Source organism: Seriola lalandi, unplaced genomic scaffold (assembly GCF_002814215.2).
Source record: "Seriola lalandi dorsalis isolate HSWRI2012SDOR001 ecotype SW California unplaced genomic scaffold, Sedor1 jcf7180002054873, whole genome shotgun sequence".
Taxonomy (NCBI): domain Eukaryota; kingdom Metazoa; phylum Chordata; class Actinopteri; order Carangiformes; family Carangidae; genus Seriola; species Seriola lalandi.
In genome coordinates, this window is record NW_019525426.1 from 413,298 (window position 1) to 433,297 (window position 20,000).

The following is a 20,000-nucleotide window of genomic DNA, read 5'->3' on the forward strand; positions in this document are numbered from 1 at the left end:
CCATCCTCCGCCCCCTCCTCCTCCTCCTTCCCCTTCCCCTCCCTCTCCATCTACCACCCTCTCCATCCTACCTCCTCTCTTCTGTGTCACTCTTTTTATCTTTCCATTTTCTCTCCTTAGCTGCCCCTTCTCTCTCTCTCAAACTGTTCTCTCGGTCGTTTTTTCTGTCTTCATTCTTCATCTTTCCTCCTTTTGGCTCTCAGTCCTGGGAGGGTGGCAGTGGCGGTGGTGGTTGGGGTGGGGGAGTGAGTAGAAGGAGGGGGGTTTAGAGGGATGACGGGGAGGGTGGGTGTGTGGTTTAAGCTCTGAGAATGTGTGTGTGTGTGTGTGTGTGTGTGTGTGTGTGTGTGTGTGTTGTGGCAGAGGCTAGTGTTAACCCTCCATCCATCACTCTGTCTTACTGCAAGTCAGCTCTGTCTGCTTTGGGGACAGGGGTGAGTTCACTGGGGTTGGGGGTGGGTCTGACAGTGACCTTTCACCCTTTCACCCTAAATACAAATTAAGACATTTAACTCCCTTTAGGAATTAAAAAAAAAAATTATGACTGAATGAGCCCCATGAGACTATAATGTTCATAAGACATCAGAAAACTATAAAAATGAAGAGACAACTTTGCAAGTCATATCAATAGGCTACTGAAGCAAAACAAATATGTTTGCCTTGAGGATGACGCTAGAGGAGACGCCATGTTACAGAAAACAAAAGCGTATATGCACAGTTACCATTTTGATGGACTCTCTAGGGCGTCAGATTTCACTTTCTCCTGTTTAAGTTTTTAGCTTCATGGAGTTTAACTGTGCTTTCAGCTGAATGTATGCTAACATTTTTACTGTTATGTTACAAACAAGCCAACATACTGAATTACAGCAAACATTACTACAGATAGACTAACCTAAAATTAAATTTGCTACAAAAACGCTAAGATTTAGCATAAGCATTAACATCAAAGTACAGCTACGTTTGTATTCAGACTGAACACATAGAGAATTTTAGAGGTGGTACAACTACATAGAAAATCAGTAGAATGAAAACGAAAATTGAAAATGTTGGACATGTTTCAACTTAAGCAAAAGTTTATGTAACTGAACTGAACCACAAGGAACAACTGAAGATCAGCTAAATAACAAAATTGCAGTCCCTTATTAGTTTTGAGACCAGTCAGAGCTTCAAACATACACACACACACACACACACACACACAGCCAATCTTCGCCTACACACCATCAGCATATAGGTTGCTAGCTAGCTAACCATTACAGCCAATTGGTACATTGGCAGCTAGGGGTGAAATTACACAGACCACAAAAACACTCAAAATTAAATATTTACAGTACATCCAATATTTAGATCAAATCTGAACATACCTACATGCTCGACACTCCATTGTCAACCTCAGTGTATTTGAACTCAGCTGTGAGTTTAACGCAGGCAACATTATGCTATTTAGAGAGGGCATGTTTTCATATGCATGTTAGCATTGACATTCATACAGTAAGTTAGAAATGTGCTAACATGCAACAGCTATCCATATGCTGACATTCAGCATGTTAGCATAAATTTTAAGTGAGGTCATCAGCTTTTAGTCATTATTTTTAATGTATCCTGCCATGAGTCCTGAAAGTGAGTTGATCACCAAAGTCGTTATGATTAACCCTGTGTGAGCCATTGCTGTCTGTACGAAATTTCATTGCGCTCCGCACTGCTATGCTGGATAAAAATAAGCATCACAACATCACAAGTGCAACCACCCCCAGCTTTGTCAAAATGGAAATTACATCCGGGTGTGGCTCCATTCACCCATATACAAACACACACACACACATACACACACACACACTACATACAAAATCACACTCTGCTCAGCATGAAGTAAGTGACATAGGACATGTTGAGGCCTGTGTCTTTAACACTCTTTTTGTCTCCCCCTTCACTTTCACTCTCTCCCTCTCTCTCCTACACACAAAAACAAACACTCACTACAGGGGGACTGTGAGGACAGCAGGGGGGGCCTGCCCTGCCCTATCAGCTCATTAAAAAAAGCACTTTGTGTGTGTGTGTGTGTGTGTGTGTGTGTGTGTGTGTGTGTGTGTGTGTGTTTCAGAGAGCGAGAGCAGGGATGAGTGATTAGGTTGGAAGAAGAGGTTGTAACACACTACCTACTCATTAACCCTCATCACATTGACATGTCTGAGTGTGTGTGTTCCTGTGTCGGCTACCATGTTAACACTTAGAGATTAAATTAACTATCCTCATTTGTGTTTACAGTTACCTAACATTATACCAATAATGAGAATGCACACATACACACACACACACACACACACGGTGACTTAACAACAAGTAACACAAAAATATGCTCTATTTAAGTTTTAAGACACTATTACTTTGGCTCCTACAGCTGATACTAATCACAAGAACAGCTACTGTTGCTGTTACAATAGCTGGCAGACTTTTTCAAATTCCTCTGACAAGAACGCACTCACACACACACATACACAGAGAGTGAGAGAGAGAGAGAGAGTGAGAGAGAAAGAGAGAGAGAGAAAGAGAGAGAGAGAAAAAGTAGCCAAATGTTTTACAGCCTCTTAAACTTGTCTGTAATAGCAGTCAGAGTGGCGTCAACACAGCAGTCTCCAGGGTTACTCCAGGGGCTGCTAAATGGCTTTACTAGCTCCAGTGACTCTGCAGCTCGCACTGAAACACTTAACACTTCCTTACAATCCATAAACAACGAACACACTCTCCCACTCTCGCACATTCACGGACACAGGAATAGGCCCGCAAATTAACATTAACGTCGGTAAAATGACATAAGACAGAACAATGACATCATCAAAAACACACATACGGGAGCAGTCTGTGTAAATAGTTGCAAAGACAGACACATACACAATTAGCTGACTAAGGATTCAGGCATTGTGCGTCACAAAACATATGCATGTGACTCCTAGAGACCAAACAGCCAGCATGCATTTATGGTCCTGGGATAAATGGAGCAGAAAAACCACATACTGTAATAACCAACACCTCAAGCAAAAAACAAACAAACAGGAAGCACATCCGAAGACACGCTGCAGCAGAGAGTTAGCAGCATACAGCAGGAAAAGAAACAATGCAGAAAGGATGGTTAATGTAGCAGTCATTACTCAGTCTTATATTAAACAGTGCGTCCGCCAGAGCACAGCCATGTTTACTGTGCAATCATAACAGAGTCGAGATGTTAGTGAAAGGTCTATAAATTATCACTGCTACAGCTTAGAGCAGAAATGTGGCCTGTCAGCAAAGATGGGATGGCTACACTGGAAAAGCTCTTCTCTTCTCTTCTCTTCTCTTCTCTTCTCAAACTCAGGCCTTTACTCCCCCCTCCTCCTGGCTGCAGGGCGCTTTTTCTCTTTCAGTGACCCCTTCTCCATTTCTCTAATCAGTGTACTTGTCTACGAGCATCTTGTCACTGTCTGTCAGATACAGAAAGCAGAAAATATAAATAGCAGCTGTTTTGGGACCCCTTACACTTCTCTCTATCTGTCTGTGTTGCCGTTTCTTTGCCTTGTCATCTCCTCACTATCTCTTTTTCAGTCTCCTACCACTCACTCGACAGCCTCTCCCATCACGTCGGCTACATTTCTGCTTTCCCCTCTGTGTCATCGATCTCTTCTGCAACGTGTGGCTCAGTCTCGCCTCTCTCTGATAAGGAGATGATGCAAAAAGATAAAACAATCTGAGGCAAACCAATCTTACTCTGTCTCAGTTTGTTTTCGGCGCCTGGCTGCGTCTGACTCCTGCACGCAGGTTTTTATTTGATGAGTGTGTGTGTGTGTGTGTGTGTGTGTGTGTGTGTGTTCAGCATTGGTAGAGGTGTATACAGAGGGTCGTGTCAGACAGTTGACAGCCACAGTTCCTCCTCCTCTGGCCCGAGGCCGGCTCTGCTCACCAGGTGTCGACACCGCGGCGGCTAGACCTCAACCATCTGAACAAACATGAGGGGGGAGAACACACACAGACACACTCTCATTGCACAAAGGTGCATAAAGATACAACAGACTGGCCTGTCAGGCAGGTGTTGGATAAGTATAAAGTGCAGGGTGTAATTGAAGTGTGTGCTACCTGCAAAACAACAATCACTGTCGTAAACAAGAATGTTAATGTTGAATGAGATATTTAAAGTACAATCTGGGTCAGCAAATCAGAGCTAGAGAGAAAATAAGGTTTTCAAATTTCATGGATTATTTCTTTGTATATATCACTGTTTAGATGAGACCAAAGGGATAGGAAAACAGCCTGGTGGTTGATTTATTTATTACTGTCATCACCTCTGTCCTGTGTGTCAACTTGAATATGTGCCGTTTGGCTGTCAGTTGTATGTCTGGCATATTTGTTTGTTTGAGTCTGTTACGGCTGTAATAATGTAATTTACTTTGTGCCTCCATGCTAGACTCATTCTACTCCTCCACCCTATTTTTTTTCAATAGGTGAAAGGTGCAGATGATGCTGTTTAGATAAATTCTACAGCATGTGTACATCTTCAGTAGGGCAGTAACTAATAATTATTTTCATTATTCATATACTTTTAGGGCTGTTTAACCTGAATATTATGTCAATTAATGTGAGAATTATTTCTTAAAGGATGTAGATGGTTCTTTTGTCAGGATAGTTTCCTCAGCTGTTGTTTCAAGGTTGAAAATAAACCTCCACTTTTCAGCCAATGTGGACAAAACATCCATAAAGTGAACATCTACAGCTCCATGATAATTTCATCTGCTGATGAAGATGTAATATGACCCAAAGCTCTAAATGGAGCTTGTGGTGAGAGTGTTTACTCAACTGTGGCTTCCAATGTCAAGAATGGACTGTTTTCTTGATCAATCGATTAATTGTTTGGACAGTTAAACCTCCTCAGTATGTCTTGTTTTGTCCAAACAATGGTCTAAAACTAAGTCCAGGTCGACATATATTATATTTACAGTGATATAAAAAAAACAGGAAATCCTCATATTTGACAGGTTGGAAATTGAAAATGTTTTTTGCAATTTCATAGAAGTTTCAGCTCTACCAATACTGAAAAATACAGGGGGTAAATAGTATCAGATATTTACATACTGAGTGGCCTATCAAAAACCACGTTATATGGTGGTCATTTTTAATGCAATTCTAACAATTGACTGACCAAATACAACATACTTTTAAGATTTTGAAGAAATAGACCCTGAGGTGATCTGAGCGGTGGAGTCTGGGTTTACAGCATCTATATGAGAAGGAGGTAATTAAAGAGATTGGAGGTTTACTCAATAACCCCTGCTGAGCAGCTGGTCTACGGCAGGTCAGGAACAACACATGGCGCATGGAGAGTATGTGTGCGTGTGTGTGTGTGTGTGTGTGTGTGTGTGTGTGTGTGTATGTGTGTGTGTTGAACTCCACCTGCGGGCTGTGTACACACACAAAAGCGACGTGATCCGCTTGACTGCTGCTAATGCGCCCAGCGGCATCTATCTCAGCCAAACAATACAGCCGCTGTTAAAGGTCCCGGATTAAAGAGCGACTCCTCTAACTCCCATGGGTGCTGTTTAACAAACCATCTCAGCGAAACTGGGTGACACACCACAGCGTTTCAGGTCTGTCTTCCAGTCCGTTAAGTTTATTAAGAGCAAACAGCAACCCTGTTTGATCACCGACAGGTTTGACAAGAAAGATAACACAACAAGGAACCACAAACACCTTTCCAAACCTCACCTCCTGCAGCTGCGTCAAGACGCGCGCTGTGAACTAGACGAAAACAGGAAGTTGGGGAAGTCTAACTTAAAAATAAGAGCATGCAATGCTGCCTACATGAAGATTTGCTTGAGGATGCATCATTGGCTGTGGAAAAGAAGACAAGGGATTTACCTGTGCTTGAACTTTCCTTGCAATAATACTTTTGCTCTAGTTGTAAGTTACCGTGTCACGTGTTAACGACACTTTATTTTGAAAGTGGGAACCAGAAGCTGTTTCTTCCTCCAATCGTCAAGCTCAACCAGTTTGTCTGATCACATATTATCGACTGATTGAATCACACACGGCACAATGAGTCATCTGCAGTTTATCTAAAAATAGTCTCGATTAAAAATATAATTTTACTTCCTCCTCTTACTTCTTACAGTCGGTTTGAGGTAGACCAGATGTCCAGAAATATAACTATCTAAAACTATCGCAGCCATAACACAGAAGAACAACATATCAGGCGAGTCACTGTTGAAAACTACGGACAAAGTAAAGCCCTCACATGGACAAAATACCGTATGTTTTTAAAAATGGAAACCATGGGGTCAAAGGTAAAGTCACCGCTCAGGAGCACAGACGATAATAATTCAGTGATAATTTCAAACCCATGTAAACTTTAAAGGCGGTAGTACAGTAGCAGTAGAGACATTTTGTAACAGAAAACTTACCGCCTCACCAAAGAAAAGAGAATCCACAATTTTTGCGCATCCTTATGAAGATGAATAGCAGCCGGTCTGTGGGCAGCGATACTGACTACTGTGTGATCCCCCCCACCCCCTGATAGCAGATGTGGAAGGGAGAAGGACAACACGTTAACTGTCCTCAGGGAGAGAGAGAGAGAGAGAGAGAGAGAGGCGGGGTATCAGAGGAGGAGGGGAGGGGAGGGGAGGAGGAGGAGGGCGAGCACCTGCTCCACTGATGCTCCCTGGAGAGATTGAGGGATGGAGAGAAGGAAGATGTGGCCCCAAACTGCTGATACCTCAAAGCCTGGACATGTTTACTGTCCACTGGAGACAATCAGATCTGTTCCAGTCAGCTCCTCCTGCTGCTTCACTGTACACTCACACTGTATAAATACACAGGCCACTTTAACTCTTATTAATAATAACAGTAATACTGCTATAAGTAGGACAGTAGAACTGAGAAAAAATCTTTTAGATGAGGATCCTTTAAATTTGGTTGTTAAAGAACCACATCCATAACATGTATGTTTTACTTTTAATGCATTTACTATTTATATAATTTCTGATCAGATCTTGAGTGTTTATCTGACATTCTACTTCAAATAATAGCGAGTTACGAGTTACGTAAGGTGAAAATACTCATAATTAATTCATGATATTTATGATATTTACTGGAGTCACAAACATACTGTATGGAGTTTCAAGTAACAAACATGTTTATTAATATTCATCTCTCATCATGTGCTATAAGCTCACTCAGCCTGCTTCATTTAGTCTAATATTTCAGTATCTCCCCTGGGCCCCCCTTTCTCTCGCTCTCTCTCTCTCTCTCTCTGTCTCCCTGTCTGTTTCTTGATCATACATCCCTTCATCTCCCGATCCCTCTCTCCTCATCTCCCAAGCAGCTGCTCCACTTTGCAGCTATTTAACAGCTGTTTTGCATTGATTTGCGCATCCGAGTGCAGATTTCTACCTTGTCCATCCTCCTCTTCCCGCTCACTTTTTATGTCTCCCCCTCTCCTGCCTCTCCTCCCTCTTCTACTCCTCCATTTCTAAGATGCCAGACGCACAGTAACACCAAACAGCGTTGATGTTTTCCTCAATGAATAGACTGTCTCCTTCAAGTCTTTCCCTGAGATCCATTCAGTGATGAAAGAAACACACACACAAGCATGCATAAACACAAACTGGTATGCATACACCCTAATAGACACACATTTGTACATTCATGCACACACACACACACACACACACGCACACACGCACACACGCACACACACACACACACACAGATTAGTGGCCCCCTACTTCCCTACTTTTCTCTCTATGGAAACAACAAGTACTGAAGGAAGCAACGAAGAAGAAAAGAAAAAAGTGAGGCTCCTCTATAATCCCCAAATCCCTCTCTCTTGTACTCAAACCTACACAAGAGAAAAGAGGGGGAGCGAACAACAATTCTGTGTGTGTGTGTGTGTGTTTGTGTGTGTGTGTGTGTGTGTAGCCTGACATGATTTATGGTTTGGCTGTGTGCTGCAGGCAGACACTCTCAGTTTTCTCTGAGGTGGGTGTCTCACCTCCATCCTTTGTGACCTATACAGGTTGTATAGCATGTGTGTGTGTGTGTGTGTGTGTGTGTGTGTGTGTGAGTGAGAGAAAGAGAGAGAGAGGGAGAGACAAATGTACACATGAGCTGGTGTGTGTACAACTGCAGGTGTATGAAAGAAGCTTCTGATTGAACATGTGCTGCTCTGTGTGTTTTTGTGTGTTTGTGCACAGTGTTGGGGTCAAAGCGCACAGCGGTGTGTATTCTCTGGGTGGGTTATACTTGGCAGTGGACTGTTGGATCCCCCATTAAGTAGCGTGTAAAAGAGGCCAAGCACAGAGGCCATTATGAACTCCGGCAGTAATAGCTCCAGGAATCTTACTGCCTCTGGAGACCTGGTCATTAGCCTATTCCTCTCTCATAAAGCCCTCTATCCATCACACACCCAAGCATACACACATTTATATGCACAAACGCACAAGCACATGCATGGTTTGTCTCCGTCTCATGCTCTCTTTCTTGCTCTCTGTCTATTCATCTTATCTAGTGTAGAAGAGTATAGAGCTGGGGAAACTGCTACAAGAACAATCCACCAAGACATCCACAGATGTCTTTGAAAACAGATGCGCTTGCTCGCACATAAACACACACACACACACACACACACACACACACAGATGCTCATTTACAAAAGCAGCGAGGCATAATATCAGCCATGAACCCAAACCCCTGATTATTTAAATGTATTCCTCCTTCCCCATCCAGTGAAAGTGAGACGCTGTAGCAGCCTGTTAGCTCTGGTCAGGTAGGAGATTACAAACAGAAACACTGTCACAAACAATGGTGCTACGTGGCTGGACAAGTATTATAATGGCAACTGCACCCACTTTCTGAGCATTTACACAAACACACACAGACATACACAGACGTACATGTAGATACACACACTCTGTAGCAATATTGGCAATTCAGACAAACTGCAAAGGCAACAAGGAGGTGAGTACACTCTTTATCCTCAGGCAGCTGCACACACACACACATACTGTACAGTTGTGTGCTCACAATCACCATGCAAAACAGTGTGCAGAAACACACACACACACACACACACACACACACACACAAAGCAGAACAGATTCACTACTGTATCACTAAACACACACACACTGAGTGCATATGTATTTACTCTCACTTGTACACACACCCTCAAAGTGCACAGACCATAGCCAGAGTAACTATATAGGTGAGTGCAAGTACACGCACACACATACACTCACACTTGCACACACATAAAGTACATTGTGTACAAGCACACATAAAGCAGAGGGAGTCCAGAGAGAGGAGGTAGGCCTACCTGGGGATGGAGACACATTGGCAAAGGTAATGCTGGAGTCAGTCACTCTGTCCTCAGGCAAAACACACACACATCACGTACACACGCATGCACACACACACACACACACGCACGCACGCACACACACACACACACACACACACACACACACACACACACACACAAACACACAGTGCTGTAAAGATAAGCACTAATCCTGTTTATTACCTCCTCCCTCTCTGCACTCTCCCTCTCTTTTTCATTTTATCTCTCTCTCATTTTCTCCCTCTCTCTCCTCTTCTCTTATTTTTCCTGTCTCTCCTCCTCAAGCCTATTTCAGCAGCGTGCACACACACACACACACACGTATTCCATGCACACAAACACAAGCGCTCACATTGTCAGTTTACTCCTGTGTTGTTTGTTGGCCGGAGGCTGAGACGAGGAAACAGGGAGGGGAGTGTTGATGTGTGCTGCTCCTTTCCAGCTCCAGCTCTGTTCACGTCCTGCAGAGAGAATTACCTTCCCTTTGTCTGTGTAAAGGGGCTGCTGCCTTTACCATCTGTGCAGCGGATACAGTGGCAGGCGTGTGTGTATGTACGTGTACTTGCGTGTGTGCACATGTGTGTGTTTCTGTACCACTATACTTCCATAATCTTCCAGAATAAAGACATTTAACAGGATCTGGTGTCTTTACAGGGGGCATTTTGGGGAGTTAAGACTGGGGGTGGAATTTAAGGTTATTGGTGAGGTATTTTTAAGAATAAGAATTAAGAATGAATGTTGTCAATGTAAGGTTCTCACAATTCTAATAATGCAAATATTAATACTGATGCTGATCATATGTAGTTCGCTCATTTGTCTTTGTGTAAATGTAATATTTTGAAGATTTTATCTTGGAAACAGCAGCTGATCAAAAAACCTATAGCTCAAAATCCATTCAGTAGCTCTACTGGAGCTTTTGCTCATATGACATGATCTTCATCAGCAGATGGAGTGTGCTCAATTTATGAAATTCTATGTTAAGTTTTTTGAAATGTACATTTTTGGATCTTTAGATCTTTTTTTATGTTGTTACTTTATCCTTATCTATTTGTTTTCTTTTAAACCTAATATGGTTTATATGTGTAGTGTTTGGATGAGATCAGATATGTATTACAGTGCATTCACAAAGTTTTGAGACCCCTTCATTTTTTTCATATTTTGTTATGTTGCAGCCTTATGCTAAAATCATTCAAATGTATTGTTTTTCCTCATCAGTCTACATTCAATATGCTACAATGACAAAATAAAAACTGAATTTTAGACATTTTTACAGATTTATTTAAATGGAAAAACTGAAATATTGCATTGACATAAGCACTTAGACGTTTTACTCAGTACTTAGTTGAAGCACCTTTGCCAGTGATTACAGCCTCGACTCTGTGTGTGACACCACAAGCTTTAATTTGGAGGATCTTCTGCTGTTCTTCTCTGCAGATCCTCTCAGGCTCTGTCAGGTTGGATGGGGACTGTCAGTGAACAGCCATTTTCCAGGTCTCTCCACAGATGTTCGATTGGGTTCAAGTCAGGGCTCTGGCTCAAGGACATTCACAGACTTGTCCCTGAGCCACTCCTGCGTAATCTTGACTGTGTGCTTATTGTCATTGTCCTGTTGGAAGGTAAATCTTTGGCCCAGTCTGAGGTCCTGAGTGCTCTGGACCAGGGATTTCATTAAGGATCTCTCTGTACTGTGCTCTGCCGAGCTTTCCTTCAACCCTGACCAGTCTCCTTGTTCCAGCTGCTGAAAAACACCCCCACAGCACGGTGCTGCCACCAACATGCTTCACCGTTGGGATGGTATTGGTCAGGTGACAAGCAGTGACTGGTTTCCTCCAGACAAGATGCTTAGAATTGAGGAAAAACAGTTCCATCTTGGTTTCATCAAACCAGAGAATCTTGTTTCTCACAGTCTGTGAGTGCGTTTGCTGTTTGATTTTTTTTTTTCTTTCACTAAGGATAGGCTTTATCTGGCCTCTCTGCAATAAAGCCTAGAGCAGTGGAGTGCTGCAGTGATGGTTGTCCTTCTGGAAGTTTCTGTCGTCTCCACACATGATCTCTGGAGCTCAGCCAGAGTGACCAGAGTGGTTCTTGGTCTTACCAAGGCCCTTCTTCCGCGATTACTCATTTTGGCTGAGCAACCAGCTCTCAGAAGAGTCCTGGTTGTTCAGACTTCTTCCTTTTATAAGTCATGGAGGACACTGTCCTCTTGTGAACCTTCAATGGAGCAATCTTTTTGTAGCCTTCCTCAGATCAGTGCCTCGACGCAGTCCTGTGTTTGAGCTCTGCAGGCATTTCCTTCCTCCTCATTGTTTGGTTTTTGCTCTGATATGCATTGTCAGCTGTGAGATCTGATACAGACAGGTGCGTGCCTTTCCAAATCATGTCCAATAAATTGAATTGACCACAGGTGTGCTCCAATCAAGGTGACGAAACATCTCAGAGATGATGAAGAGGAATGGGGGGCACCTGAGCTAACTTTCAAGTGTCATATCAAAGTGTCTGAATACTTATGTCAATGTTATTGACAATGTGATGTGAATAAGCAAAAAACTGAATTTTTGCTTTGTCATTATTGAGTGTTAATGGGGGCAGGGGGGGGGGTGTATTTAAATGATTTTAGCATAAGGCTGCAAAAGGCTGTTTCCTGAATTACATGTGTAATGTGATCTTTTTGAAATTTACGGCTATTTCACATGTGTGCAATGTGTAGCTAATTCTGTTTCCCTACATAATAATGTATGTGAAGCTTGTAATCATATGACTGAACTCCTCTCTATCATATCTGTGATCTGTGTTCCTGATGGAGACGTGAGCCCAGTGAAGCGTGCATGTGCAAAATGTATGTCCACTTGCAGCTGTACGGCACAAAGGAATAAGACACATACAGGCCTTGGCTACAAAGGCAATGCCATAGGATCAAATTATTGTTGATTTTTCTTTTCATGGTATTTGTGGACAATCAAGAAATAAAGAATATCGCTAGACTTGTCTTTTAAATTTTGTCTAGAGCTGACTATTTGATGTGCGGCAGGTCCTTTCTTCATTTTGAAGTGTGTGTTTGGGTTTTTCTATAGCTGAAGATAGAGCTGTCTCATGGGGACGAACTTAAAAGAGGAAACTAAATCAAGCATTACATGAAAACGGAAGAGATCAGGAACTTGTGGGTGAACTCTTCAGCAGATTAAACATGCAGACAATCACACATAGCTCTCTTTCATGCTTTTTGCTCTTTACATTTCCTCTTTCTTTCTAATTCTCCTCCTCCTCATCCTCTCAGCCATCACTCTCACCATATGTTCTTTCCTCCACCTTCCTCTCAAACTGTCCTCATTCCTTCATCCCTCTGTCTTTCCTTTTTCTCTTACTCCTCCCCTCTTATCCTTCTCTTTCACCTCATTTTCTCACCTCTTCCTCTCCTCCATCTCTGTCCTCTCTCTCTCTCTCTCTGTCACTCTTTCATAATGTTCCTCGTCCTCCTCTCCCTCCAGATGGGTGGCAGAGAGTAGCAGCTTGCTGTGGTCAGGCCAATTATTTACATAATTATGATCTCCCACTTAACCACATGATCCCTTACCTGGGCGTGGGCAATTAAAGCCAGCATCATTATGCAGATTATGCAAATACAGTCAGAGGCAGAACAAGGTGGTGAGAGATCACACATGAGCAAACACGTGCCCTGTAACCGTGTGTGTGTGTTTGTGTGTGTATGTTTTTGTGTGTGTGTGTGTGTGTGTATGTGCACTGTTGATGTGTGTGTCAGAAGGTACATATGTGTGCAATAGCATGTGGGACATATTTGACATTTTCCTGATTTGTTAATCATATTTTATGTTTTTCTTTGTGCCACTTTCTTTCAACAAAAAGTCTAAATGTCAAATAGCAGCCTGTCTGCATACGTCCCTTCATAAGCTGCACGCTGCGATCTGCATTACAGAAAGTTTGAATGAATCCCAAATTGAATTTATCTGAATTTAAGGGTCAGCTTGCGCAAGCAGTTTGTCTTTCCAGAAACATTGTTATGATTACTCTGGATAATAAGAACTCACTTTCAGTGGTTTTCACTAAAACTGCTTTCTCCCAAATCTGGTCTATGCATAGGGTGGGTTAATAGATAGCTAGAAGTATCTATACTTCCCACAATAAATCTCGTCTCAGTATTTTAGAATTGCACCAATAGGATGAACATCAAAGAAAGGATGCATAGATACATACCTGATAATTATTGCACTGGTATAACTTGGTACAGATTGAAACTTAATTTTTTGCAAAATCATTGACAAAGTGAGGTCAGTGGATCATTCAGAGTAACTAGAGTATTGTTTCTCTAGAGTTTTACAAGCACCAACAGCAAAGTAGAGATCTCCAGAGCGAATATTTTAAAAAGTCAGTAGATATTGGAAAATATCTGATTGGTTTGTGGTATGGCTACATACCACAAGAAGTAAGCTATATTTGCGGTGCCTGTTTGTTTTACGAAAAATGTGTGTGTGTGTGTGTGTGTGTGTGTGTGTGTCAAATGTGAAAGTTCACTGAGAACCTGCTAACATGGTGCGGCCAGGTGGCACACAGAGCCGTGCCCATGGGTAATCAACAGGCTCTTCAGTGAAGAGTGAGAGAGTGCGTGAGAGGACCATATCCCTCTCGGCTGGAGCACTGTGGCACCTCACAAGCGAGGCATGTGCAAACAAACATCTGCATTATAAAGCATACATGCCCTGTCTGATAGTAACTGCCATCCAACTGCTGCTAACCAGCTCTCTTGCCCAGAGTAGAGGCCCCTCCCACACACAAACACACATACACTCTGACACATTCAATCAATTATGTTTTGACATGGTTCATGAACATGCAGATGGTGCAGGACCAGCAGGGGCAGAGGACTCAGTATTTGACTACTCTCCCTCTCTCTCCCTCTTTCTCTCTCTTTCTCTCTCTGTTTCACTCAGTCCTGTAGATGTATATGTGTTTGCCTGTGTGTGTATGTGTGCTTGTTAAGGAGTCCACCTCCCTGTAAAAGATATTAATGCTGGCAAATTTTAGCTGCTGTATTTTCATTTGGCTAATCCTCCTGCCATCTGCTCGTTATCATACACCGAGCTGCTTATTACAGTTTTACCCCGCATTGGTGTATGTGTGCGTTTTGAGCATGTGCATGTCATGTCTATGTGCGCGCATGTGTGTTTGTGTGTGACTGAGCTACCAGGAGTTGTCGTTATCACCTCGGGTCAAAATCTGTTGGCATTTATCCCAATCTCCTCAGCTCAGTGAGCATGGCAGACTGCATGTGCACGCCTCTGCCTGTGTGTGTGTGTGTGTGTGTGTGTGTGTGTGTGTGTGTGTGTGTGTGTGTGTGCGCGTGTGTGTTCTCTGTCTGATTGTATGCTTGCATGTTAGATCTCACATCAAAGCTTTCTGCTTGCTCTAAATGAATGTAAACATCACAGAGCAGACATGTTTTCCTGTGTGTGTGTGTGTGTGTGTGTGTGTGTGTGTGTGTGTGTGTGTGTGTGTGTGTGTGTGTGTGTTGCTGTTGCTGTGTCTACATGTGCTTTAAGTGAGTCCTCTGTTAATTAAGAGCTCATTAGTGACACCAGCTCTTTGACCAATTAGGATGGCTTGCTTCCTTGCTCACTTGTTTGTTTTCTGGTTGAGACATTACCAAATACGTTGTTTTATTCATTCCTTTTCTTTTACACCCTTTCTCTGGGTTTATTTTCACCGTCTCTGGGGGATAGAAAACATAAAAAATAGATTATGGTTGTTTTTGCACTTTTATTCTTGTTTTTTTTTTTCTTGGCAAGAGAAAATCGCCGGGTTCCCATATGATGTTTGTGTGTTTGTAATTGTGTGTGGTTTTTATCTCCTCTGTGTTATCAAGCCGTTGTCATGGTCTTTTATTCATCTCATTAATAACAGTGCCCTTGAGGTGGAGCTCTGCGACCCTGTTTTCATCAGCACACGCTAGTGAGCACAAACACGCACACACACTTGCACACAAAGATAGAGACACACACACAGACACACACACACACACACACACACACACACACACACACACACACACACGTATACACACACAATTAACAGCAAAGGAGAGCCTGACAGCAGCTTCCTTTGAGGCAGCACCCATCTCAGCCTCCTACATGAATGCACAAAGACTCTCACACACATACATACAGAATAGAAATGTAGCCAAAACACCCTCACGTGTGTGCGTGCCAGCAGCTTCTCCACCCACTAAAACATAAACATATGTATATATTTTAGTTACACACAACGTCTTGTGTCCCACTTAAAATAAAGACTCGAAAGCAGAGATAGAATTCTGGTCTCACTTACAGCACACAGCCCACCTAACATCTTAACCAAGGTAAAATGAAAAACAAGGAGGAAAGAAATGAGAGGGAAGCATAAAAAAAGGAGAAAGCATTGGGAGGCATGAGAGTCAAATTAAGGGATACTGATCCACCACCAAGGCATCCTCAATCTATCATTACAGGCTCTCAGGACCAGTTTTAGTCTGTCTGTACCACAAAACAACTAGCCATGCTGGATATCATCAATATTTAAACACAGTTCGAAGTAAGTTTGCACTGAACTTGAGCTATGTTTTGATTTTTTTTTGTTTAAATCAATTATTTTCTGCTGTTCTGAACTCGTATTTTGTCGTCCTCCATTTTGCTCAGTGGCACTTCAGTAGCACTCTGGATGAAGGACAGTTTCACTCGCTACCACAACATTCACAAACATTAAATAAGTATTTATTTGTGTGCAGAGCTGCTGCTGCTGCTGCTGCTGCTGCTGCTGCTGCTGCTGCTGCTGCTGCGTAATGCATGAAAAATATTTGGAGTGAAGTTATCAAATGCCACACTGACAGTACAGGAGCCTGAGGCTGAGTGAGAAGTGTGTGTGTGTTGTACTGTGTGTGTGTGTGTGTGTGTGCATTCACGTGACATCTGCCATAAATCACAAGCTACAGTGTCCTTGTAGCTCTAACACGTATCATGGAAATCAATGCAGAGGTCAAGTCGAACAGAGCTACCCAACCCCCGAAAATACCACAGCAGCCAATAAATATGGCAGGCTAATACACACGTCAACAACCTGGCTTTCTCACCCTATCGACTCGCCACGGAGAATGTGTGTGTGTGTGCACGTGAGTGAATGAATACATGGACAAATGAAACACAAATGTCACAGAGTGTGTGTCCATTTTTCATGGAGACATTTCAGCTAGGTTTGACCTGGTGATACTGTAAGAACTGGAGATTAATTATTTCAGCCCACAGGGCTACTGCAAGTAATGTTGAAGGATAAATCTGGTGATGTTCTTTATTTTTTTTCATTGTCAACAAATCCCATAAAAAGACCAAAACCAAAAATGAACTGTTACAAGTATTGTCTGTGTAGCCAAAGCCTGAGGTAGCTTATTCCTCTGTGCCAGGGAGCTGCATTGTTACGCATCAGTAAGCCACACTGTTTTAGTGAATAACATATCCCTTCCTTCATTATGAGGTCAAATCTACAGAATAGTTCATTTATATGTGTGAATCGTTTTTATATAGACTTACATTTTCAGATGTAACAAATGGGTTTAAGCCTGAGAACCGTAGAGAGAGTAAAGAAACTGAAACGTATTGAGAGACTAACACACTGTTGGTTGTGGTCTTTTCATGGGATTTGTTGACAATAAGGAGAATATAGAATATCACCAACCTTATCCTTTAAATATGATAAAAGATGGTTTTGTTTATTCCATGATTTGCAAACTCCCAGAAACCTCGATGCTCCTTCTGCTGGGAATGTAATTTGATTTTTTTTTTTTTTTTTTTTTTTAAAAACAGTTTTTGGAAAGACATTTGGATTGTGATCGACTGACGGAAAACTGTAAACTGCAGTAATGTGTGTGGCACATATCACCAGGGGGTCTAGGGAGTGGGAGAAAGCAAAATGCCATTTTCTTTTCCTTATGATACAATGTTAAGGTCATGGTATGCTCTGGGTAACAATGTGTGAATGTAGCGCGCACACACACACACACACACACACACACACACACACACACACACACACACACACACACGCACATCCTCTCTCTCACTGTCATGTCTTCTATCTCACACTTTTTTTCTCCTCCAGTTTATGGTTTTATGAAAGATTTTCATGTATCATTAACCTGATTTTCTATTGTTGCTTCTAATCTCCATTCCTCTCTCATCCTTACTCTGCTCCACTCCTACCCTGACTAATCACACAGTAATCGCTCCACACTGCACAGACACACACACACACACACACACAGATCCTTCTTTACCCCTCACCCCCTACATTGTCAAATGATCATTGAGGAGCAAGTGTGTGGCTGACAGTCTCCACAGCAACGGCAGTTAGGACCAGGAGGGGGGCTGGGGCATCTTCCAGTGTGTGAATGATGAGAGCACACACACACACACACACACACACACACACACACGAACACACACACGCACACATGCACACATGCACACATGCACAGACAAACACACACACATGAAAACATACCCATATAAATGCACACAGCTCAGACAGGTGCACACACACACACACACACACACACGCGCACACACACACACACACACACACACACACACACACACACATATATATATACATAAAGGTGCCAGCAATAACAAGAAACCATTTACACACATGCACAATAACATAGTCAAGTTCACACACACAAACACACACGCACACCGTCACGCACGCAGACACAGACGCTCAAAAGTGCACACACTACACAGACATTAGGCGAGACCCAGGAATCTGAAAAAAAGAAGATGAAAGCGAGAGTGGAGAGGAGGGAGGGATGAGAAGGGGGGGGAGTTGTTGCTTCCTGAAGAGATTTTCTTCTTCCTCTCTCGTTGACATGCACACATAGATAGAGAACACACACACACACACACACACAGACGCACACACGCACAAACACACAGAGAGATATACAAACAATGACATGGCACCACATAATCACTCTCATTCAATCATTTATGAAAGCAGATGTATAATTCAAAAACCAGCATGAAAGATTCACAAGGCAAAGAACATTGTTTAATCTGCCCTCCGCCCTCTAATTCCCTCCATCAACCCCCCCTACTCCCCCCCTCCCTGCCTCTCACCCCGTCTCTCGCTCTCGCTCTCTTTTCACCGTTTGCCACAGCAGGGTTTTTAATCATTGACCACAGTCTGGCCCAAACAACTAAAAGGTTGGAGATCAGGGTTAGGGGTCAGGGGAAAGACACGTTGTGAAGGTGTGCCTTCAAGCAAGCTGTTGTGTTTCAAACATTACTATTCCTATAGTTTCCTTTACTTTTTACATCAACATTTACACACCTTCCCTTTCCTCCTAACTCTCTTCCTCACACTGCCTTTTCACCGACCGTCCTCCTCCCCCCTCCTCCTTTCTCTTTTCAGCGTCGTTTTGTCATCCAGCCATCAGGCATGTTTAAGCACCTTTCTCAGGTAACCTCACACCTGTCTCCACAATGACACCGGCCGCACTCTCGAGCATATCGCACAACTGCAGACAATAGACATTCATGCTGTTTAGCTAACTGGAAGCAGCAAAAGCCCCACAGCAAAGGAAAGATAAACCACAAGTGTTACAATCAAACATGCAGCTGTTACAGACATTTATCATGTCATCCTACAGTTATTTCATTTTAAGGCTGCGTCTAACTTTAAAGAAAAATTATTTATTAAACTGTCAATTATGTTCTTTATTATCAATTAATTATTTGGTACAAAATGTCAGAAAACAGTTTAAAAAAATGCTTAAGTTCATGTATTGAGATAAAATATTTCATGATAGTTTTTACATTTTTCCCAAAAATTACTTAAATAATTGATTATGAAAAGATTTACCTATTCATTTTAATTGGAACAGCTAATCGTTTCAGTTCAGTTCCATTCATTCTAATTGTGTTCTGTCGTTTTTGTCCACTGCATTAATTAATACATTTTAAAATAAACAAGCAATTAATTATTGTTTTGCTATAAAACAAGTAAAACAATAGAAAATCCAGGTGCGTACACAGACGCTGTGGTCAACATTATAGAAAATATCCACATTGTAGATATAACCTTCAGAAAACTGGCAAAAAGAAAACACACAACTAAAGGCATGCAGCGAATCTTTGGATCAATATAATAAGCATGTGTAATCTCTCAAGTCATTAATTCTGCCTTGAAAGAATGATTGAATGAAAAGGAAATTCACTCTGCAGCCATGTGTCCAGCGTACAGTTTGATACAGTTTGACAGAAGGAAGGAACACCAGCACAGACCTGTCCACATAAAAAAATTAATTACCAAATAAAAATGGTCCTACCTGGGAGGTAGAAGTGTGGAGTCTTTAATCCAAACATGGTCCTGGATCACTCCTCCACTGTCTCAGAGAAGAAGAGTCTGGGTTACAGGAAGCAGGGAGGGGGTGGGCAGGGGGATCGGGCTGTGGTCAGCCAGGTTAAGGAGCTCGTTGTTGGTGTAAGTCATCAGACAGCTCCCTCCTCCGGCTCGCTCTCTCTCTCCCTCTCTCTCTCTCTCTCTCTCTCTCTGGGCCCCACGGGTGCGAGGAGGGAGGAGGCGAGAGGTCAGCTGTCTGTCT

At 42.5% G+C, this 20,000-nt stretch overlaps 1 protein-coding gene across 7 annotated transcripts in view; it reads right to left on the reverse strand.

Annotated features, from left to right (window-relative positions):
* The window catches only part of LOC111671257 (genetic suppressor element 1-like), a 38,056-nt gene that overhangs the window by 17,626 nt on the left and 430 nt on the right, over window positions 1–20,000 (reverse strand). Inside the window, exons 1-2 of one of the 7 annotated variants that reach the window (XM_087179835.1) lie at window positions 6,423–6,559; window positions 3,932–3,967 (exon numbers count right to left, since the gene is read on the reverse strand). Coding sequence is in view for 1 of the 7 variants with exons in the window: in XM_023428336.2 (XP_023284104.1) it covers window positions 19,725–19,761 (37 nt within the window). In the remaining 6 variants the exon portion in view is untranslated. The other 6 variants (XM_087179834.1, XM_023428336.2, XM_023428338.2 and 3 more) reach the window with 6 other exon arrangements.